The 25,605-nt window shown below is 30.9% G+C and overlaps 1 protein-coding gene across 1 annotated transcript; it reads right to left on the reverse strand.

Annotated features, from left to right (window-relative positions):
- Positions 1–8,228: 8,228 nt before the first annotated feature.
- On the reverse strand, positions 8,229–25,582 carry LOC107437950 (uncharacterized). Its single transcript, XM_071185142.2, has 5 exons — positions 25,510–25,582; positions 16,106–16,195; positions 13,488–13,685; positions 12,049–12,205; positions 8,229–9,200 (listed from the first exon to the last, which is right to left on the reverse strand). The coding sequence occupies exons 1-5, from the start codon at positions 25,580–25,582 to the stop codon at positions 9,071–9,073; spliced, it is 648 nt and encodes a 215-aa protein (XP_071041243.2). The 3' UTR covers positions 8,229–9,070.
- Positions 25,583–25,605: the final 23 nt, after the last annotated feature.

Consider the following 25,605-nt stretch of genomic DNA (forward strand, 5'->3'; position numbering starts at 1 on the left):
AATCTCCTGAATAAAAATCTATTACATGTGTATTTAAATATAAAAGTATTGCATACAAGCTCGTGTAAAACACGTGATTATTAAAACACTACAGTGCGTCTAATGATTTGTCTAATTATTATAATATACTAATATAGTAACTGCTATAATAAATATTATATATTTATGTAATATATCATTTAATTTATTCAATCGTCGAATTTATATTATATATCGTCTAATTTAACTAATTGATACAGGAACGTAAGCAAGTACAAACCGGTTTCAGCCGCATAAAAACAATAATGCCGTATAGTATCACCTGATAATTAAGATTTTACATAGAATCTTATATTGCATCGAATAATTTGGCTAGGGACTGCATGTACAGTGCACAAAATAAAAAACGGACCACCCTGAATAACTTTTGATCTAATGATCGGATCTTCACGTTTTAGGACTCGATCCTAACCTGACACGGGTGAAAGTTACCTACAAATAAGCCCTTACCCGTGTTTCACACATGAAATCTAGTATCTCCCTTTATTTTATTTCTAATGCCCGCCTGAGATCCGTTCTAATAAAAATCAATAGGCTAGATTATAATTCAATTTATTTACCATAGATGACACCACTATGCAGCATTTTTCTTGTGTAAACCATGTGGTGCATTTTGATGATTAGCTATAAGTTTGTTTGGAGTTCTTTGTCATAAGAATAATATTTTGTTGACTTTAAAGATAAAGTGTCTACTACTTTTTGTCTATTAAGGAATGTGGGATTAATTTCTTCAACATAAAAATATCTAAAAAAGTCAGGATTAGTCTCAGTTGAAAAAAGTAAATCCTAATATGAGATTATTAAAGCTAAAGACCTTCAATTCTATAAAATTAAAAAAAAAAAAACTTTAAGCGAAGGTTAAACTAAAACTATTCTAGCTGTTAGCTGCAACTAATAACCGAAGCAATCTATGGACTTGAAAAATTGTAGAGCGTTGTGTAATGTATTTAAAATATAAAAGCAATTATAATTTATTTTATAGTCGAAAGTAAAAGTTACAAGTTGAAAAACCAAAAAAAATAATGATTACATTTAGTGACTCTTTCCTCTTAATAGTAACCCACTTAATCCGTTTAGTTACAACTTTAACTTTAAAAAATTAACTTTAATTTAATATCAAACATACACTTAACAGTTTCTTTGCTTTTAGTGACTAATAAAAATCTGTTCCGAATTTGGAAGGCCAGCATAGTCTATGCACTGTAACCATGCAAGATAGATGGACACAACATCTTTCATAATTGTGAGCTACTGTTAAGTCGACATTGACCAATAAAAAAGACGACTCGACTGTCAAGCTTGCATTTCACAATAAAATTCCTGTAACTGCATTCAGTCAAACAAGAGGAATGGAAACAACAGTTTCTTAATAGTGGACAACTGTAAAGCCTGCATGGCCCAATATAAAGGACGTCTGCCAATCCTGCACGGCACTTTAAAAAGTTCTCTGCATGACTTAATAATTCTCCAGAAAGCTTCTGAAGACTTGCGGAGTCTATGCCACTCCAGTTAGTCAAACAATAGAAATGGAAACAACATTTTCTTAATAGCAGACAACTGTAAAGCCTGCATGGCCCAATAAAAAGGACGCCTGCCAATCCTGCACGGCCCTTTAAAAAGTCCTCTGCATGACTTAATAATTCTCTAGAAAGCTTCGGAAGACTTGCGGAGTCTATGCCACTCCAGTTAGTCAAACAATAGAAATGGAAACAACATTTTCTTAATAGCAGACAACTGTAAAGCCTGCATGGCCCAATAAAAAGGACGCCTGCCAATCCTGCACGGCCCTTTAAAAAGTCCTCTGCATGACTTAATAATTCTCTAGAAAGCTTCTGAAGACTTGCGGAGTCTATGCCACTCCAGTTAGTCAAGCAAGAGAAATGGAAACAACATTTTCTTAATAGCAGACAACTGTAAAGCCTGCATGGCCCAATAAAAAGGACGCCTGCCAATCCTGCACGGCCCTTTAAAAAGTCCTCTGCATGACTTAATAATTCTCTAGAAAGCTTCTGAAGACTTGCGGAGTCTATGCCACTCCAGTTAGTCAAGCAAGAGAAATGGAAACAACATTTTCTTAATAGCAGACAACTGTAAAGCCTGCATGGCCCAATAAAAAGGACGCCTGCCAATCCTGCACGGCCCTTTAAAAAGTCCTCTGCATGACTTAATAATTCTCTAGAAAGCTTCTGAAGACTTGCGGAGTCTATGCCACTCCAGTTAGTCAAGCAAGAGAAATGGAAACAACATTTTCTTAATAGCAGACAACTGTAAAGCCTGCATGGCCCAATAAAAAGGACGCCTGCCAATCCTGCACGGCCCTTTAAAAAGTCCTCTGCATGACTTAATAATTCTCTAGAAAGCTTCTGAAGACTTGCGGAGTCTATGCCACTCCAGTTAGTCAAGCAAGAGAAATGGAAACAACATTTTCTTAATAGCAGACAACTGTAAAGCCTGCATGGCCCAATAAAAAGGACGCCTGCCAATCCTGCACGGCCCTTTAAAAAGTCCTCTGCATGACTTAATAATTCTCTAGAAAGCTTCTGAAGACTTGCGGAGTCTATGCCACTGCATTTAGTCGAGCAAGATGGAGTCGCACATAATATTGCAGGTAACAAGCTTTCTACTTTTTTTGCCACATATTTTTATGATGGGATAAATAATTAATGACTGTGGCATAATTAATAAACTTAATTTTAAGTAATTTTAATTTAAAGTAAAACACCAAATACTTCAAAAGATAACTAATTTATGTTGCAATAACTATTTTATAAAGTACCTCACATTGAAAATTTAAAACTAAATAATCAAAATGTTTCCTTAGAGTGACATTGGAAGCTAATAGTCTATTTTCCAGAAAATCACACGTTTAATTATCCGGAAACGCTTTCTATATCCTACTTATCTGTTGAAATACACCATCGGTATCTCATTTCAAGACCTCAGGCAAAGTAGCATTTGCATAAAAGCTCGCCTTGTCCACCGACGACATCTTCGAAACTCGAGAAGTGCGGTCAATAGTGCCAACTGGAGATTTGAACTGGGCGAAGGAGATAATTTGTACGCGATTATCGCTGGAAATCGGTATTGGTCTCCAATAACTTTTATCGTGTTTTCTCACAGCGTTTGTTCAAGTTCATTTAAATCCGGTAAAGAAATTATACACATTTGATGCTTGTAATTAATTTCAAATAAGGGTAAAGCAGGTGAAAAGGCGGAAAGGTATAAAATAGATTCTTTAGTAATTTCTGAAAACTGTTCAATCCTAATATTAATAAAATCTATGACATTTTATCATTTAGAATTGGGTATATATAGAGCACACAAAAAATTGTAGCCATAAAGGAGATAATAAATCTAGATTTGTATATTTTGCACAATATTGAATAATGGATAGTTGACTTTGAAATTGGATGCCGAGGGTTAAGTGCTAAAAACTTTTTGTTTACTTTTATCATTTTTTATTTTATAACCGTCGTTGAACAGCCGACCCAATTTGGGTTTACGACTACCAATGTTCAACGTTGTAGCTTTGTAATTTTGAACCCAATACAGAAGACAAGGGAACTCCAGGATCAAGTATCAGGAGAAAATTTGATTTCTTGGAGCACTTTTAGATGAAACCAACGCGAATTTGCGTTATATGGAGTGGAAAATTTCGAAAACTCCCCATGGTGAACCTGACGGCATCATTAATACATTATATTTCTAAGACTAAATTGATGTTCAATAAATATAATTTCTTTGATTAAACATTTTTATAAAGTTGTAATTTATTCTTAAAGTTTAAGTAATAGTACTCTTTCAATAATTGTGTTTTATTAAAATCTTTTGTTTATTGACTACTAATTGTTAGTTAATTATAAATTGTTGTAATAATTGTTTTCTATATTTTGTTATTTAAATATCCACAAATTAAAAATTCAGTTGATTTTTCAATAGTTTTCCAATTTAATTATCCTAATTTTGCTATATAAACACATATACATGTGTTTATTTTTATGGCATAATACATATCTATACATACTAGTTGATATATTTGATCTCACGCAGGAAATATTTATCATGCCTTTTAAATATAATTTATTTCGAATCAATAGTTTCAAATATCTTTTCCTTCATTATACTTTGTTTTAATGCAGTCTCGTGAAAAGAAAAAAAGTGGTCGTTGTTCTATCGATGTTTTGTTCCAGGGCTTTTGAACTGATTCCAAGAATGTTTGTTTTGTCAAGTGAAAAGAAAAATCAATTATCCTCCATTGAAAGATGTCATATGCATTCTCTTAGCTTTAGCTTTTATGCATCAATAATTATTCATGTTTGAAGCATTATTTTAAATTGTTTTACGAAAATATTTTGAAAACTGACGTTGTTTGTTATGGAATGAATATATATATATATAATATCAGGGCAACAACCCCGATATTTTTAGTTAATTATGAGTCAAAATTGCATGAATAATGAGGCCATATTCTGCATAATCTTTTTATTTACTAAACGATGGTGAAAGCAGAAGTCTCACAGCCCCTCTCCCAGCTGGAGGGGGGGGGGGCAGACACAGTTACAGTCGAATCTGACGGAGTTTAGTTGGTAAGCATTATACACCCAAAAGCCACGCAAAAACCATCGCTCTTCCGTTTTATAGGATAATTAAAATGGGTAAAAAGGGCAGTCATTGCATTCCTTGTATTCCCTACGCCTCATCGAAAATTATTTAATACTCATAGAAAATCGTTTAATCTTTCCTTATATGGTAGTGAAGGATCTTAAAATAACTCCTCTTTTGAACATAAATCTAATTATAATTCATTGGCATGTTTTCAGCCTTGAAGTCCCAAAATAGAATTTCTACACTTATCATTTACCAAAGATATTTTATGAAAACGAAGGAGTTTTAATGCTTTTATTAATACAAAAGTATTTATAATTTTTGCATTATATATATATATATATATATATATATATATATATATATATATGCATACATACACAGAGAAATAAGTACACTAAAAAAACTAGAAACGAAACAATATAAAATCAGAAAAGGAAATATGAACTAATTTTAATGACTTTTAATAGATGTTTACTTTTTAACCTTTTGTCAAATTTTTGATTTTAGTCCAATTTTTGATGGTCTTCCCTTGATTAGATAATCTTGATGGTAACCATCAATAATTCCATCATGAACCATTATGTTTTTGATGGTAACCATCACCCCAATATAGGAATTCGGACTGATTTACGATGGCCCAACCTGAGAATAAGAAACCTCTTTTGACGGTATATTCCTCAGAACCAATAAGAATCCCCATTAAACCATCATAGAAATGTATAGTTTGAGCCACCCTAGACCATCACGGAGCGTCATAGATTACTGGTCTACAAGAATCAAACTTCTCTTGATGGTTAACCATCATAATATTAAAGTAGCATTTCCCATCATGGAATGATGGAAGTTTGTTGACATATTAAAACTCACGAAAAGCATAATTGAAAATGTTTGATGATGGTGACCATCAAATGATGTTGGACCATCAAGAATCGCACTGAAACCAACGTAAACGATCACAATGTTTTGATGGGACCATCAATAAGTTTGACTTGGGGCTTAGTCACCGCTTCTTACATTCTTAGTCACCCGTGACATCCGTCTTAATATTTTAATAATTCAGTCATCAAATAAATTAGATTTAAAATTGGTTTTACTATTATCTAATATATATAATTCTCTTACGTGGCTCCCAAATTTTGGCTGCATTTCCTTTCCTCCGGTGGCAACTATTGCTTTGTTTTGTTTACGGTACTATTTCTCTTACACGGCGAATCGACCAATGATTGCCGCTAAAAATGTCACATGCCAAATCTAGCTGAGGTAGCTCAACATATAGCGCTTTTAAAAATGGAAACTGAAATAACCAGAGAGCATCAACTGCGGCAATCTCATACTACTAAGCTAGGCAGAAGTGAGTAGTCTTTGTCGATAGATCTCAATTTTAGTATTTTGTCGAAAGCGCTTTTTTTCACGAATTTATGTATATTACTAATTTATTTGACGATTTTTGATTTATATCACGAATTATACTATAGCTAATTTCTAATAGGTTTTACGAATTACATGTCATTTATTTGAATTAAAACTTTTTTAATGACTAAGTATTTACTAAAAAGATGTAATTTTTTTTTTAAAAAAGTTTTTATATGGATTTGAATGATTGTTCTGAATTCTTAGAATTTTGTGCATTTGCAATGTACCTAAGTTAGTAGCGAGCGAAGCGAGCTTGGTTTGCAAAGCAAACCATATAAGATTGGGTAGCAATTTTCGGGGGTTGGCAAGCGTTAGCGAGCAGGGGGCGCAGCCCACTAGTTATATATAAATAACCTAAATATGCATATTGATCCATAGGTAGTAATTTAAACATGCAGGAATGGCAACTTCCCACTCTTTGCGGGAAAATTTCTTCGAATGGTAGCAAAGTTTACGTTATAATGTTTGTATTTGACTAGTAAACCAGGTTTAAAGTTATCTTCCATTACATATGAAAACCACTTGTTTAAGTTACGGGGTTGACACGGATGACTAAAAATAAATAAAAAAGTGGTGAATTATGCAATTCAAAATTTTATTAAAAGAGTTTAAAAACGGCAGCTTTTCATAGCAAGTTTTTTTTTTTCAGTTTAATGTAGAAAGTGAGTGCAAAAAATACTTTTTGCTTTAAATATTAACAACTTGAAATGTGAATCATATTGCGACTAATTAAAGAGATAATAAATAAATAAAATGGTATCGAGTTTCTACTACTTTTTGCATTTTTAGTCCTAATGTGTCATCCCTGTAGTTATTACATTTTGTGTTTTTTAAAATGTTAGTAAGTAAACCTAAAATTAGGTTTTGATTTTTTACCACTCCTTAATGTATTTTGCAAAAATTTTAATAGTTGACTGCCCTGAATATGTTTCCCACGACTTTGAAGAAACAACTGAATGGTAGCTAAAATCTAACGATTTTTTTTTAAAAATTTAACCGGGTTCGTCCGTTCGTTGTAGTGGAACTGGGCGTCTGAGGCCTTTTCCCATTCATCCTGAAATTAGACTAAGAATCATACATGTCAAAAATAAAGTTTGAGGCCCAAAATGGAGTTTGTGAGAAATTTAACTGGATGTGGATTGCAAAACTATTTGATTGGCAAGTAAAAATTTAAGAAGTGATAAAAACTCAATTCATTTTTATTGAATTATTTTATCTTTAATTATTCAACCGTAACTATTACAACATTTCCAATTATCCAACCTGAATCTAAAGTAACATTTCAAATTATCCATGCTTAAAAAATTTTTTAAAATAGTAAACTAAATAAAATCTGATGTAAAAATTTTTTTTATTTTAATTTGTTTTAATAAAATCTTGAATTTTGTTGGTCAGTAATTTTTGCATTTTCAGTCGCCATTGACAACATTGCATGAGCATTCTTTGCACGCATATATACGTCCATTAAAATGAAAATTTAATAGCATGCCTGCCAACTACTACACTTTTCGCAAAATATTTTATACAGTGGTAGACATTTAAAAACCAAAGTTTTCAGAATTTTGGTAATTTTATCAACAATTTTAAAGTTTCATCACGTGAGAGCTCGAACAAAGTGGCGTTGCATATGAATTTCTTTTAAATCATTTGTATGTAATGGTGTAGTTAGTTTAAATGAATAAAACATGATGCATTAAAACATAAATTTAGCCACCACTAGAATAATTTCTAGAAAAAGCGTAGAAAGTTATTAGCTATGTAATAGTACATGAATCATATAGATTCATCTCACTTTTATTACCAATTTAAAAACCTTTCAAGATCGAGGGAAACTTGTTGTTGTTGAAATTGCAAAAATATTTACTCTTAATTATTAAAACACTTTCACCAGGAAAAAAATGCTTGCTGCTATAGTAAATGAATTGTTTCGTATGATAAAATGTATTGTTAATTGATGACAATTGGATTGATTTTTTTTTTAATTTTATTTTGATTTTTTAAGTCAAATATGTTTTGAACAATTTTGCATCACAATAACACAAATAATACAACATAATAATCCTGCAAAATTTATGCATTTCAGGGAAATGCCGAAATAGGTTTTATCAGTCACATAATGCACTTTCATTTGCTACAGTCTGAAAATACGTTTTCTTTCAAATCAGTGAATCTTTTTTTTTTTTTAATTTCCACCAAGTGTCTAATTCAATCCATCAAAGTTCGTGCATTTCAGGGAAATGCCGAAATGAGTTTTATCACTCACATTATTCACTTTCATTTGATACAGTCTGAAAATACGTTTTCTTTCAAGTGAGTGAGTTTTTTTTTTTTAAATTTCCGCCAAGTGTCGAATTCAGACCATCAAATTCCATGCATTTCTGGGAAATGTCGAAATAAGTTTTATCAGTCACATTATTCACTTTCATTTGATACAGTCTGAAAATACGTTTTCTTTCAAGTGAGTGAGTTTTTTTTTTTTAAATTTCCGCCAAGTGTCGAATTCAGACCATCAAATTCCATGCATTTCTGGGAAATGTCGAAATAAGTTTTATCACTCACATTATTCACTTTCATTTGATACAGTCTGAAAATACGTTTTCTTTCAAGTGAGTGAGTTTTTTTTTTAAATTTCCGCCAAGTGTCGAATTCAGACCATCAAATTCCATGCATTTCTGATGTCGAAATAAGTTTTATCAGTCACATGATTCACTTTCATTTGATACAGTCTGAAAATACGTTTTCTTTCAAATCAGTGAATCTTTTTTTTTTTAATTTCCACCAAGTGTCTAATTCAATCCATTAAATACCATGCATTTCAGGGAAATGGCGAAATAAAATTATATCAGTCACATAATTCACTTTCATTTGATGCAGTCTGAAAATACGTTTTCTTTCAAATGAGTGAATCTTTTTTTTTTTTTTTTTTAATTTTCACCAAACATCGTTTTAACCCTTCAAAATTTCATGCATTTCAGTGAAATGCCGAGATAACTTCTATCAGTCACCTAAATCAGTTTCGCTTGTAACACCCTGTAAAAAGATGTCTTACAAACGAGCGAAAGCCTCTTTTCTTTTTATTATCCTTCAAAGATCTCTTTTCGTCCAAGCATTTCTTTAAAGTCGCACTCATACGACATGCTCTGTAAAAAGAATTAATATCTTGTTATATGAACTAGAAGTTATACTATTCAATCTAATCAAAGCTGAAAGTAAGACGGGGAGCTGGAAAAACTGCTAATAGAATTATTTCATTTAAAGCTCGTTTTCATGAAGATCAAAATAAATTATTTATAAATTATTCATCACTTTTTGCATTTTTTAGGAAAAAAAAACAGTACATCTGTATGCCAGAACTTTAAAGAAAATGATTAAAATAAATAAACAAATAAATTACGTGTAATTTTATTTTCTGTGGAAAAAGCAATAATGAAATGATTTTATGAGCAGTTTTGAATTTTCAGCCCTAAATCATATGAAATAGGTGACTTGAAATATTATTATATAACTATATAATATAACTATTTCATCCACTTATTAAATTAAACGTATCTAAACCTATAAGGTTTTCAATCAAGAAATTTGTCATCTATGACCTTGCGAATTTAAGATTTTAGAATTTTAATTAAGAATAATACACGAAACAAACATAGACGTTTAATTGGCAAACTAATTTTTTTCGTAAAATAAAGTAAGATGCTACGAAATTTGACAACTTAGCTAATGAAAATTTTATTTTAATCTTCTCATAAAGTTACGACTTTTAAAACTGATTTAATTCCTATTTGTTTTTATCACAATAAAGCAGATTCCTAATCAAAAATTTAAAAAAAAAAAATCTTTTTTTTGTTTTTAATTTGTAAAAACATTTTAATTGAAAACTATTTTTCGCATTAAAATTAAAAAATTGCTTTCCGAATTTTGGATGACGAATAAATAAATGATTGAATAAGAAACTTTTAATAATTAAATGATCTTTTTTCTTAAAAAAATATATAATAGGTTTAAGGCGAGTGTCCTTTTTAGTCATTCAATTAAAAGTGAACTTAATTTTTTTAAAAATTTTTTGACTTTAATATGGGTATAAATATTGATAAGTATAAAAACTGAGTCATGGTAGCTCAGGGGACAGAGGACTTCCCTCCAAATGAGGGGACATGTGTTTGTATCCCAGCGACGGCTGATCGATGTGAATTTCACATCCGGCTTGCACCGATAACAGGGATGATGTAAAATATCCTCAATGATCATCTGTTAGGGTCCCCATGTCGTAAGGTTAACTATGGGGAGGTTTTCGTGGTTTCCCTCTTCATTTAACGCAAATGTGGGGGTTTTTTTTTCATCAAAAAGTCCTTTACGAAGACAGATTGCTCCCAATTCTGGATCCAGGAACTCCCTTGTCTTATTTTTGTTCGAAAGTGGATTGGTTCGAAATTTCAAGGCAACGGAATTGGCAATCAAAAACTCAAAATTGTGACGACTGTTCAACGATGGTAATAAAATAAAAATAAAAAATTTATGAAACCATTTTCCGAAATTAATATTTACAAATCGTGTTATACTCTTAACCCTAGAAACAAAGCTAATTTTAACGGTGCATATCATTATTTTTGAAAAGCAAAAAAAAGGAGGATTTTAAAGAATGTTATTGTTGGTCATTGTATAAAAAGTAAACTGAAGATATAATCTGTGTATGGTATTAGAAAACAAACAAAGTCAGAAATAAACAAACTTCTACGTGTAATGCTAAGTAGAGTTAAATCGAAGAAGCAACGTAAAAGTTTTTGGACAGTGCAACACTTGTATTGTTTTTTGTTTCTTTTCAATTGAATGATAGTTAACATAATTTCGTAAAAAACAGGTTTAAACGTTCGTTGCCGATCACGCGATATCGCAAGTCGAAAGCCGAATCAATTAACTATTTTTGAGTCGTGGGGATTTAGGGAATAGAGCGTTGACTCCTCGATGAGGCTTCGAATCACTGCGATAGCTGGTGAATACGAATTCCGCATCCGGCTTGCACCGACCACAGTGCTAACGTGAAATATCCTCAGTGGTAGACGAATCATGGATTAGAATCCTCTAGCCATCGAGCTAACAGTGAGAGGCTTTCGTGGTTTTCTTCACCGCATAACGCAAATGCGGGTCAGTTCCATCAAAAAAGTACTCCACGAAGGCAAATTTCTCCTAATACTTGGTCCAGGAGTACCCTTGTCTTCTTTCTGCATTGGGTTCAAAATTACAAGACTATGGAGTTGAACATTGGTAGTTGTAAAATTAAAATTAGGTCGGCCGTTCAACGACGGAAAGTATTCGAAAGGTATAAGTCGTAGCCACCGCTTGTATCAGCTTGTTTTTTTTTTTAAACTGCAAGTTTAAAATCTATTTGGCACCTTGGAGATCATAGTTGGCATGATCCCCCGAATTCAGGTTAGAGGCATGAATGTTCTTTCCTTTTATTTTGATAAAGATGACGCACAAATATTTTCAATCATTTTCATTGATTAGTTGTAAATTAAAATATCAACACTGTGGTATCAAAGTGGTTACATTTCCAACATGAGCCTCATTCGAAGAGATAGGTTCGAATCCAGGGGAGATTTCCGTATCGTGATCCGTGGCAGAATTATCGCCAAGTTTTGGCAGCTTCCGGTACAACGGGCGTGACAAACTTTAAAAAAAAAAAAGTCTCAGAAAGGGCCCAACTCGAAAGATATAACTCGTAGCCACCTCCGAGAAAATATCGACTTTTCAAAAAAAAAAAAAAAAAAAAAAGTTGCAAGTTTAAAATCTATTTGGCACCTTGGCGATCATAGTTGGCGCGAAAGATCACGATACGGTGAGTTTTAGATTACCATATAACCGCTTCTTTCTTCTTTACTCTTTTACTCTTGTGTATCATATTTTTAACATGTTTTAGTGCCGCCATTTTTAGAAAAAGAACATTATATCTTAAAGTATAATTCCATTATTTAAAAAACAAATACTTACTCATCTATAGGAGATGGAATAGATCCTATCTCAGTTTCCTCATCCTTTTCTACACGAGATCCTATCTCAGTTTCCTCATCCTTTTCTACACGAGATCCTATCTCAGTTTCCTCAACCTTTTCTACACGAGATCTTATCTCAGTTTCCTCATCCTTTTCTACAATTAAAATATATAAAAAATAAAATATTAACTAAATTTGTTCTTGCTTAAAAATAAATTTAGTTTCAATTTTCGAGTGCGATAACTTTCAAAAACTTTTTAAAACATAGCAATTTAGTTTCGTCATAAAGAAAGTTTTATATATGATTCTGCAGTTAGTTGGAAAATACATGCTTCTTATTTAGAGCTACACTAAATAAAATAGAACTAAATTGTAATGAATTGAACTCTAAAAATATTAACCAATTCATTGATTATATTTAAAAGAGAAAAGCAATTTTTTGTCCTTTTTTCCCTCTGTTTTTACAAGTTTATATCACACACTCTCTCGTCATTTGTTACGAAAAATGGCTGCGCTAATAATTATAAGTCAGATAAAAATACAAAGAAAACAAGGAAAGGAATAAAAAAGGAAAAAAATTAAAGAGAACAAAAATAAATAATTATAAAAATCAGCATACACACACATATATATATATACACACAATCTTTCTGCGAAAACATTTTTAAATCATTCTTGAAAAATTTCTCGTCCTTGTAAGTTGATCTGATTTCGCTACTCGCTTTATAGTCCATTCTTATACTGTTTTTTCTTTTTCTTTTATTTTATTTTCTGTTTTTACATGTTATTTTTACTTTTTGTGTTCTATTTTATTTGTTGTAATTTGAATAAAAAAATTTTTTTGAGTTCTCCTCACACTATTGTATTAATATATTTTGCTTTGGCTTTATTGATACAATATCAGTAAGCACTCTGTTTTGCGGATATAATCGTGTGGGCTGAGGAAAAGATTATATTTTTTTTTCTACCCGTATGCCCTAAATAAGGACGGGTCGGGGTAAATTCTTCCACATTTTTTACCGTTTTTTTAAATAAAATTTCATCCTTTTTTTTAACTGTTGTTTGTTATTTTTTTACTTATTATTCCCCCCCCCCTTTTTTTTCATATGTCTTTAATTTTCCTTTGTTTTATTCTTCATTTTGACTATACTTCATTTTGAAATACTAAAGATTATTAATTCATTTATCTTTAGTTAATCTAATTAATAATTCAGTCAAAACAATCACCATGAATAACATTATAAATTATTCGTATTTAAAACAAAACTATTTCTTTGCATTCATCTTCAGTAGTGAACTGCAAGAAATATGCTGGCTAATTTTAATGTCTTTTAATAGACTCTTGCTATTTATTTGTCGCCCATTGAATCCCTGCAATTGCTATTAAATACTATCCGTGCACAACAAGCAGAAAATATACAAAGTTCTTAAACTCACTGTAAAAATTGAAGTGATACTTCAATTTGTCCCGCACAGTGGGACTCGAAAGCTTAACTTGATAGTCACCGCTGTCTTCAACTTCCGGTCTCTTCAAAGTTACGACAGCCTTCTCTTTGGTGACCACTATCTCAACACCTTTGCCCCTCACTGGCATCCCCTCTTTATAGAGAGTACAGGTAATACCACGAACTGGAGCTGAGAAATTTAAGAAAGTCATTAAAAGCAAGCCATTAAAAAAAAACCGAAGCATATAAATAATATGATACGAAGCTGACCCGGAGTTTTAGCTGACCAACAAAACTAAGAAAACCATAATTATTATAAAAGCTATAGCAGTATTTAAGCTAATTCCAAACAACACTTCTCATGTTCTTGTATGTTAATACTTATTATACAGTAGGATACGTTTTTATACTCCAGTATTATATAACATTGCCCCCTGCCGTGTCACAGGTGTAAGCATGTCTTGTTACATATATGCAAATGTAGATGCAAAAATAAAAGGTCTGGTAAGATTTGTACAGGTATTGTGTTGCTCCACAACGATGATCGTCTCTATGCAGCAAATTCCACTGAAATTCTGCAGTGAAGAGTCGATGGAAGGTGTTTGATCATTCTTGCTGTAGTTCCGATCTTGCCCCCAGCGACTCATTCTTTGCTCCAGATATTACCTGCCTACATGGGAATACGTCTAGGCTGTCGTAAGCCTTTTTTTCCTACAAGTTTGTAATACCGGTAGATCTTATGTTGCAAAGAACCTGGAATACTGCTGTATATTTGGTAGTAAATCCTTCCAAATTATGTTTTTTTTTTTTTGCTCTATTTGAAGCTTGCTTTTTATTTTATATTATTTTATAACCATCGTTGAACAACCGACTCAATTTTTGGATTTACGACTACTGATGTTCAACTCCGTAGCCTTGCAATTTTGATTCCAATCCAGAAGATAAGGGAACTCCTGGGTTAAATATTGGGTGAAATTTTCCATCGTGGAGGACTCTTAGATGAAACTAACCCGTTACATGGAAAGGAAAACCACAACCTCCCACAGATATCCTAACTAAAAGGGGACTTTAACCCATAATCCGTCCACGACTGAGAATATTTTACGTCAGCACTGTGGTCGGTTCAAGCTGGATGCCGAATTCGTATTAACAAGCCATGCATCCCTGGGATTCGAACCCGCTTCACTTTATTGGAAAGCGAATGCTCTATCCGCTTAGCCATCAGAGCTCAAATTTGCTGATTCTCAAATATAACGCAGAGTACAAGGTGCAATACGACCGGAACACGGCAACAATTAAAATGTTTAGTTATTCTTGAGAGACATTCAATAACTCAACTTTCCAAATCGAAGGCAAAATTCGAATTAAGGAATATCCTAGATTCGAAACCTTATTTCACATTTTTAATTTTTTTTAATTTTTAGAATTTTTTTTTGTTGAAAAAGTGGAGACCGAGAATTAAAATTGTGTAGAAATTATTTCACTGTAGAGATTAGAAGGGGTCGATTTGGGTTAATTGTGTACAGCGAGAAGCTGTATCAAGTACAGAGTTAAAACCATTGTTAGTAGCAAGCGCGCAGGGGAAATTAAAATCAGGATTTAAACAGAACGAGTCAGAGCAAAGATTAAGTACACGGATAACATGTTTGAAAATATTAAGTGTCCATCATCAAGAATTCGATAAACCATATCTTGCTGCGCATTGTTAGGATCTTGGGTGCCATAACTTTAAGAACTATAAATTATGGTCACTCCTGTCAAAACTCACGTTGATGCTTTTGAAACTTGCTTTTTTTTCCATAAATGCTTTTTCCTTAGCGCTTTAAAACCAACACTTCATTCCGCGTAAAAAAATTATCTTTTCCAGGTTTGTCTTTTTCGGCCACCACCATTCCACTCAGCTACAATATTTCATTCTTTTTCCTGAATTATTTTTTCTTTCTATTTCAGTGTCTATGCGTCATCTGTTGCATTTTCATTGTAAACGCATAGATAGTCTGCGACTGCCGATTTTTTTCCATTTTAATCATAAATGTAACATCGAGTTTCGTTAACAAAAAATGGCCCACATATTGATTAGAAATAGCGATTGAAAATAAAATTCTACTCTGATTTTTTAACAGTTTCAAATAATGACTTAAGATTAATTTTTCTTAGTTACGCGTACTATATATTACCAATTAGTAGTTATGCGTGCTGTGTAATTACCAATAAATGTGTTTATTACTAGTTTGCGCCGTATGTAAAGTTCTGAAAGTATTACCAATTTGATTGTTTCCTTTTTTTTTTCGATTTTACAGTTTAAAACTTTGGGAAGGTGTGGAATGATTTTGTGGCGAAGATAGCCTAAACAATCACCAAGTCGGCGGCGGTCCCTCAGTCAGTGAGAGTGATTTTCTTTCGGCTGTGAGTTTTTATTGTAAGTTGTTAAATTACGTTAAGTCTTAAAGCTAAGACGTAGATTTTTGAGAAAATAGTGTGTGGTAAACAAATTAAAAATTTTACGCTCGATATATTCTGTCAAAAATATGCAGAAGACATAGATTTTTTTTTATATCTAAAAGACATGTTGTGTTATGTAATCTTTAATAATTGTTTTTCTTATTTTACCTTTGAATAGAATCTGAAGCGTGAAGGGCTTTTTCTCCTCACCAGAGAGACACGTTCTCTTACTACTGCCCTTTTCTCTAAATTTCTCCGCTATTCAAACAAAAGATTTTGAATTATGTTAATAATATATTTTTTTTAAATAAAAGCATTTGATCGTTGTTTCACAATATCAACAAACTATTTATATAAATTATATAAAACACTAATAAAGGTATTGCAGGATTCATATGCGCTTTAAAATTTTACTTTAACTTAACGCTTTTAACGCAATTTACACTTAAAGAATTATAATATTTCGTTAAAAAATTTCCATTTTTTTTAAAATTATATTTCACTTTATATTTAAAAATTAAACCTAAAAACTTCAGATCTAGATACATTAACTTATGATTGAAGATCGTCAGGTCGTGTAGTTCATGATAAAATATAGTTTTTACATTATGAATTAATTTTAAATTATTATTAATTATTACTAATTTTAAAATATAATATATAAGTTAACGCTTCTTAACGCAGTTTAAACTTAAAGAATTATAATATTTCGCTTAAAAAAATTACACTTTTTAAAAATTAGATTTCACTTTAAATTTAAAAATTAAAAACTTCAGATCTAGATACATTTACTTAAAATAAATATATCTAGATCTGAAGGTCGTTAGGGTCGTGTAATTCATGATAAAATATAATTTTGTATTATAAATTAATTTTAAATTATTATTAATTATTACTAATTTTGAAATATAATATATAATTTAACGCTTCTTAACGCAGATTAAACTTAAAGAATTATAATATTTCGTTAAAAAAAATTAAAAAAATTTTAATTTGGATTTCACTTTAGATTTAAAAATTAAAAACTTCAGATCTAAATGCATCAACTTAAGGAAAATATATCTGGATTTGACATTCGTCAGGGTCGTGTAATTCATGATAAAATATAATTTTACATAACTATTGTTTTTGCGACTTTTATTAATATTTCAAAACGCAATATTTATAAATTGATTGAAATATTTATAAATAAAAGGTTACATACGATGTATGTAATTCATATTTTTGGAATTTAAGAGTTCCAGCATGCATACAAAGTTACACTGAAATATATTAACTTCGGAGGGGGTTGCAAAAGGCAGTTTCAAAGAGAACAGCCTTTTGCCTTGCTACGGCCGTTAAAGAGAGCAACAAGAAAAAGGGTAAGCACCCGTAATTCGAATATGAAAAGAATATGAAACTTCTCATTATTTGGTGTTGAAATTTTGAAAAGTGAATTTTTTTTTTTTAATAGTTTATACTAAATATTGATTATCTATTAAATAGTTGTTACACTTTTTCTATGTATTTCATGACTGAAATTGTATTTAATTAAATGTTTTTAATGTATTGAATGATACATTCATCTGCGTGGGACACTTTTTTAAAATATGGGTTACAATTAATCCAAATGAAGATGATCGGGGAGGGGGTTATCCAAAAAAAAGACGTAGTCAAACTGCAAAGTATTATTTGGAAAATTATTTTTTTTACTAAGATATTTTTTTTTTGGGCTGGGTGATTTGAATGGATTTAATAAAGAATAATCTAAAATCGTATTTTGTACTATATATTATTAGAAGTTGTTGTGTATTCTCGTTTAAAAGAAAATATAACAATTGCTAAATGTTTTAAATAAAAAAAATTTAAAAATTTAAAATTAAAAACAGCATGCATTAAGAAAAAGAAAGCAGTGTTACATTGGGGAATTAATTAAACAATTTAAGAATTAAAAAAACCCGAATTGTTGGACACTTGAGACAGTCATGGAACAAACAATTTTCGCTGCTTGGTTTTTAAGAGAAGAGTAAATTTTCTCTACCTCTACATCCGAGAAAGTTTAATTCGCTAATTAAAGCATTGTTCCGTCTACATAATTCTAACGCGTTACTATAGCAAACGATTACAAAACTGCAGTTTCACAAGACATAGAGAGTAAAAATCTGTGAGAATATTTCAAAACTTTTGTTCCATTTAATAAGAGAGAACAATTTAATTTTAAATTAAAAAAGTAAAGTAATGTAATAATTATTTATACAGTAAGTAAAGTAAATGTAATAATTATACATAAGGTTATACATACAAGTTAGTGTTTCTCTTTACTAATCTGAAAACGTTTAGAACTAGTATGTTTAAGAAACCAAGAATACAAAACAGTATGGATTTGTGAACATTTACAAATAGCGTGGTTTCGATACCATAAAAGCAAAATTTAATTGGATATCTGAGTTAGAATTAATTAGACTTTCCTTTATTGAAGTTAAGAGGATTTTGAGTTGTATTTTGTCAAGTAAACCGTGGAATCTGACTTGATTAGTTTGTCCGGTAGTGCCACCTATCTTGAGAAATGAGAATTACACTTTTTGTGTTTGTCATCTATGTGTGACTGAGAGTTTCGTATCTATGTGTGAATAACAGTTCGAATGAGAGTTCGTGATCTATGTGTGTGAATGACAGCTGTGTGTCTATCATCTATGTGTGAGTGAGAGTTTCGTATCTATGTGTGAATGACAGTTCGAATGAGAGTTCGAATGAGAGTCAGTAATCTATGTGTGTGAATGACAGCTGTGTGTCTATCATCTATGTGTGAGTGAGAGTTCGTAATCTATGTGTGTGAATGACAGCTGTGTGTCTATCATCTATGTGTGAGTGAGAGTTCGTGATCTATGTGTGTGAATGACAGCTGTGTGTCTATCATCTATGTGTGAGTGAGAGTTTCGTATCTATGTGTGAATGACAGTTCGAATGAGAGTCAGTAATCTATGTGTGTGAATGACAGCTGTGTGTCTATCATCTATGTGTGAGTGAGAGTTCGTAATCTATGTGTGTGAATGACAGCTGTGTGTCTATCATCTATGTGTGAATGAGAGTTTCGTAACTATGTGTGAATAACAGTTCGAATGAGAGTTCTTAATCTATGTGTGTGAATGACAGCTGTGTGTCTATCATCTATGTGTGAGTGAGAGTTTCGTAACTATGTGTGAATGACAGCTGTGTGTCGATCATCTATGTGTGAGTGAGAGTCGTATCTATGTGTGAATGACAGTTCGTTATCTATGTGCGTCAGTGACAGCTGTGCGTCTATCATCTATGTGTGAATGAGAGTTTCGAAGTCCAATTATCCACGGTGCAAGGCCCTTGAAACTCCTCAGGTGTTGAAGGAATGGAGGAAAATATTGTTTCGTCAATATTAGAATTCAAATTTCCATTCAGCCGATGCTGAGATTGAAAGATTTGTCCTCTCGGATAAAGCATGTAACCAGCTGCAAGGAACTAAGAGGGAGCCTAAAGTGTTCCCCATACACGGGGAACACTTTAGGCTGTGTGTGCTAAAGTGTTCCCCTAACACATCAGCGGATATCCTATAGAAATATCAGCTGATATGTTAAGACATCCGATGATCGAAATATGAGTTTGTGATCCTTATGACATGGCTTGGCTGCCAGTTTTGGAAGAACTTGCCCTCGATTCTGATTCGCTGTGGGCCTTTTTGGCACGGTTGTTTGCTTAAAAGTATTAGGGTTAATAGTCAATAAGCGATTTTTCCTACAGTTAACAGTTTCGATACAATCCTTTTTATGACAATTTTACTGTTTTAGTTGAATATAGTAAAATATTAAAATTAAATAAATTGTTATTTAACCATTTTTTCCGAGAAATTTCTAACAATTAACGCATTAATCAAATTGAACTGAGATTAATCTATAACTTATTGACTCTGTATACTTCATTGAAACAGCAACGGTTTTTATAACAAAATGAACAGTTTTGTATTTTACTGAAATTATATAACTAAAAAAAGCATAGTTTCTGTAGGTAGGTATTTTATTTGCGTTCTACTAGAGTAGCACAATGGGCCATTTGCGACGGTCTGGGAAGCATCCCTGAGGATGATCCGAAGACATGCCACCACAATTTTTATCCTTTGTTGAGGGGATGACTCCCCTGCTTTAGTAGCCCGACGACCTGCAAGAGAAGTCGAGCACTTTACGGTAGAACAGTTTAACGAGGACAGATACAACGCACCCTCGGTCCCGACGTAGGCTGATCAAAGTGGTCACCCACCCGCTTAATGACCGCATCCAGTGGTGTTTGATTTCGGTGTTCTACTGGGAACAGTGTCTTTATGATCAGTCCACTAAGAGACTAATATGTAACAGTGCAGGCATTAATCAAATTGAACTTTCTTTAACTTAACTTATATCTTTATATTATCTTTAACTTATATTATCTTTAACTTATTGACTGTGTTGTCATTGAAAAGCAACGGTTTTTGTAACAAAATGAACAGTTTTGTATTTTACAGAATCTTTTTATTTAAAAAAAAATTAAAACATAGTTTCTTTTTGCTGATTAAGATATGTCAAAATGTGCTTATTTTTATTTCCTTTCTTTCATCAATTAGTCTTAATTTTTTTTTTTTTTTTTTGACAAATGGGTAATTTGAAATTAGTGCCAGTAAAAATTCTATAATGTTTACAAACTATTTATTGCTTATAAAAAAATTATGGATAAATATAAATATTTTTTTAATAAAATATTTTGTGCCACATCATTATAATCTACTGAATAATAAACATCTACTAAAATCTCTTTTTAGTTTGATTGTAACGTCGCACTAAAGTTACAATTATGAGCTATCGGCGACGGTGTTTGATTCATTCTTATTGATAATCCTGAAAATTATTTTAAAAATAAGATTGTCTTAAAAAATATATAAATGCCTTAAATAATTCGTAGTGCTACTTATAATAACACTTTGATAAGATTATAAAAACCGCATATTTTTTGTGAAATTCACGAAATTTCAGAGTTTCCAAACTTTATCAAATGAAATTTGAAACGCAAATTATTCAAAGGTGTTTTTCCTAAAGAAAAGAAATTATGGTAGGAAAGAAGACTACACAAAATCCCTTTTGGCTCATTGAGTACTTTATAACAATATTTTTATTTATTAGTTTCATCACTTAATAATAAGTAAGAAAAGCTTAGAAAAGTAATTTAATTTTCATAAAACATAAAAAAATTTGAATTTTTCTTAAAAAAATTCGGTTTTAGTTATGTACAATCGTAATCACTTATTTTATCAGTTTTATAACTTTCTCATCATCTTAATTTATTATTTTAAATCTTAATTTGAAGATTTGACCTTTTTACTACACTAGTGCCGAAATACTAGGATTATGAAAGATTTTATATACTCTTGCCGAATACTAGCGTACTAAGAGATTTTATATGCTAGTAGAGTAAAAGGTTTTAAGAAAAGGTGAGAGTAAAATATTTTAGATGCTAATGTCGAAATACTAGTATAGTAAAAGATTTTACATACTAGTGCCGAAGTACTTGTGTAGCAAAAGATTTTATGTACTAGTCCCGAAATGCTAGTATAGTGAAAGATTTTATATACTAGTATAACAAAAGGTTTTATATACATATAGTAAAAGATTTTATATACTAGTGCAGTAAAAGATTTTATTTACTTGTGCCGAAATACTAGTATACTAAAAGATTTTACATGCTAGTGCCGAAGTACTTGTGTAGTAAAAGATTTTATGTACTAGTTCCGAAATGCTAGTATAGTAAAAGATTTTATATACTAGTATAACAAAAGGTTTTATATACATATAGTAAAAGATTTTATATACTAGTGCAGTAAAAGATTTTATTTACTTGTGCCGAAATACTAGTATACTAAAAGATTTTACATGCTAGTGCCGAAGTACTTGTGAGATTTTATATACTAGTGCCCGAAATACTAGTATAGTAAAAGATTTTATTTACTAGTGCCGAAATACTAGTTTCGTAAAAGATTTTATTTACTGGTACCGAAACACTAGTATAGTAAAAGAGTTGATATATTAGTACCGAAATACTAGTGCAGTAAAACATTTTATTTACTAGTGCCAAAATACTAGTATAGTAAAAGATTTTACATGCTAGTGCCGAAGTACTTGTGTAGTAAAAGATTTTATGTACTAGTTCCGAAATGCTAGTATAGTAAAAGATTTTATATACTAGTATAACAAAAGGTTTTATATACATATAGTAAAAGATTTTATATACTAGTGCAGTAAAAGATTTTATTTACTTGTGCCGAAATACTAGTATACTAAAAGATTTTACATGCTAGTGCCGAAGTACTTGTGAGATTTTATATACTAGTGCCCGAAATACTAGTATAGTAAAAGATTTTATTTACTAGTGCCGAAATACTAGTTTCGTAAAAGATTTTATTTACTGGTACCGAAACACTAGTATAGTAAAAGAGTTGATATATTAGTGCCGAAATACTAGTGCAGTAAAACATTTTATTTACTAGTGCCAAAATACTAGTATAGTAAAAGATTTTACATGCTAGTGCCGAAGTACTTGTGTAGTAAAAGATTTTATGTACTAGTTCCGAAATGCTAGTATAGTAAAAGATTTTATATACTAGTATAACAAAAGGTTTTATATACATATAGTAAAAGATTTTATATACTAGTGCAGTAAAAGATTTTATTTACTTGTGCCGAAATACTAGTATACTAAAAGATTTTACATGCTAGTGCCGAAGTACTTGTGAGATTTTATATACTAGTGCCCGAAATACTAGTATAGTAAAAGATTTTATTTACTAGTGCCGAAATACTAGTTTCGTAAAAGATTTTATTTACTGGTACCGAAACACTAGTATAGTAAAAGAGTTGATATATTAGTGCCGAAATACTAGTGCAGTAAAACATTTTATTTACTAGTGCCAAAATACTAGTATAGTAAAAGATTTTACATGCTAGTGCCGAAGTACTTGTGTAGTAAAAGATTTTATGTACTAGTTCCGAAATGCTAGTATAGTAAAAGATTTTATATACTAGTATAACAAAAGGTTTTATATACATATAGTAAAAGATTTTATATACTAGTGCAGTAAAAGATTTTATTTACTTGTGCCGAAATACTAGTATACTAAAAGATTTTACATGCTAGTGCCGAAGTACTTGTGAGATTTTATATACTAGTGCCCGAAATACTAGTATAGTAAAAGATTTTATTTACTAGTGCCGAAATACTAGTTTCGTAAAAGATTTTATTTACTGGTACCGAAACACTAGTATAGTAAAAGAGTTGATATATTAGTGCCGAAATACTAGTGCAGTAAAACATTTTATTTACTAGTGCCAAAATACTAGTATAGTAAAAGATTTTACATGCTAGTGCCGAAGTACTTGTGTAGTAAAAGATTTTATGTACTAGTTCCGAAATGCTAGTATAGTAAAAGATTTTATATACTAGTATAACAAAAGGTTTTATATACATATAGTAAAAGATTTTATATACTAGTGCAGTAAAAGATTTTATTTACTTGTGCCGAAATACTAGTATACTAAAAGATTTTACATGCTAGTGCCGAAGTACTTGTGAGATTTTATATACTAGTGCCCGAAATACTAGTATAGTAAAAGATTTTATTTACTAGTGCCGAAATACTAGTTTCGTAAAAGATTTTATTTACTGGTACCGAAACACTAGTATAGTAAAAGAGTTGATATATTAGTGCCGAAATACTAGTGCAGTAAAACATTTTATTTACTAGTGCCAAAATACTAGTATAGTAAAAGATTTTACATGCTAGTGCCGAAGTACTTGTGTAGTAAAAGATTTTATGTACTAGTTCCGAAATGCTAGTATAGTAAAAGATTTTATATACTAGTATAACAAAAGGTTTTATATACATATAGTAAAAGATTTTATATACTAGTGCAGTAAAAGACTTTATTTACTTGTGCCGAAATACTAGTATACTAAAAGATTTTACATGCTAGTGCCGAAGTACTTGTGAGATTTTATATACTAGTGCCCGAAATAGTAGTATAGTAAAAGATTTTATTTACTAGTGCCGAAATACTAGTTTCGTAAAAGATTTTATTTACTGGTACCGAAACACTAGTATAGTAAAAGAGTTGATATATTAGTGCCGAAATACTAGTGCAGTAAAACATTTTATTTACTAGTGCCAAAATACTAGTATAGTAAAAGATTTTACATGCTAGTGCCGAAGTACTTGTGTAGTAAAAGATTTTATGTACTAGTTCCGAAATGCTAGTATAGTAAAAGATTTTATTTACTAGTATAACAAAAGGTTTTATATACATATAGTAAAAGATTTTATATACTAGTGCAGTAAAAGATTTTATTTACTTGTGCCGAAATACTAGTATACTAAAAGATTTTACATGCTAGTGCCGAAGTACTTGTGAGATTTTATATACTAGTGCCCGAAATAGTAGTATAGTAAAAGATTTTATTTACTAGTGCCGAAATACTAGTTTCGTAAAAGATTTTATTTACTGGTACCGAAACACAAGTATAGTAAAAGAGTTGATATATTAGTGCCGAAATACTAGTGCAGTAAAACATTTTATTTACTAGTGCCAAAATACTAGTATAGTAAAAGATTTTACATGCTAGTGCCGAAGTACTTGTGTAGTAAAAGATTTTATGTACTAGTTCCGAAATGCTAGTATAGTAAAAGATTTTATATACTAGTATAACAAAAGGTTTTATATACATATAGTAAAAGATTTTATATACTAGTGCAGTAAAAGATTTTATTTACTTGTGCCGAAATACTAGTATACTAAAAGATTTTACATGCTAGTGCCGAAGTACTTGTGAGATTTTATATACTAGTGCCCGAAATACTAGTATAGTAAAAGATTTTATTTACTAGTGCCGAAATACTAGTTTCGTAAAAGATTTTATTTACCGGTACCGAAACACTAGTATAGTAAAAGAGTTGATATATTAGTGCCGAAATACTAGTGCAGTAAAACATTTTATTTACTAGTGCCAAAATACTAGTATAGTAAAAGATTTTACATGCTAGTGCCGAAGTACTTGTGTAGTAAAAGATTTTATATGTACTAGTTCCGAAATGCTAGTATAGTAAAAGATTTTATATAGTAGTGTCGAATTGCTAGTTTCGTAAAAGATTTTATTTACTGGTACCGAAACACTATAGTAAAAGATTTGGTACATTAGTGCCGAAATACTAGTGCAGTAAAATATTTTATTTACTAGAGCCGAAGTACTAGTATAGCAAAAAAGATTTTATATACTAGTGTCGAATGCCAAAGAAAGATTATTATAGTATATTAAATTCAAAATTGCATGATACAATCAAGAGCTTTCATGAAATGAAATAAAATTATCAATTGAATGAATTAAAAATCTATATATTATTTGAAATTTACATAGCAATTTTTAAATACTTAATTATTATTTTTCTACCAGTGCAGATTAAGGCCTACAAGTTTAGATTTGCCCATAATTGTATCTCAGTCAGATGTTAGACTATGTTTAAAATTACAAACATATTTATTTTATCAACTTACGTCGAGGTCTGGGATGTTTTTCCAGTTCGTTCATCCAGTGATTTAACACTGCAAAACGATAAAGTTCGCTCATTTTTATGAAAATGAATAGCTTTT

Source organism: Parasteatoda tepidariorum, chromosome 5 (genome assembly GCF_982258835.1).
Source record: "Parasteatoda tepidariorum strain Cologne lab strain chromosome 5, Ptep-v5.0, whole genome shotgun sequence".
In the NCBI taxonomy this organism is placed as follows: Eukaryota; Metazoa; Arthropoda; class Arachnida; order Araneae; family Theridiidae; genus Parasteatoda; species Parasteatoda tepidariorum.

Coding starts and splice junctions, on each gene's coding strand:
- LOC107437950 (XM_071185142.2), bottom strand. CDS start 25,582: ATGAGCGAACTTTATCGTTTTGCAGTGTTAAATCACTGGATGAACGAA. Junction 12,206..13,487: donor GTATCACTTCAATTTTTACA/GTGAGTTTAAGA, acceptor TTTTAATTGTAG/AAAAGGATGAGGAAACTGAG. Junction 9,201..12,048: donor ATTCCATCTCCTATAGATGA/GTAAGTATTTGT, acceptor TTCTTTTTACAG/AGCATGTCGTATGAGTGCGA.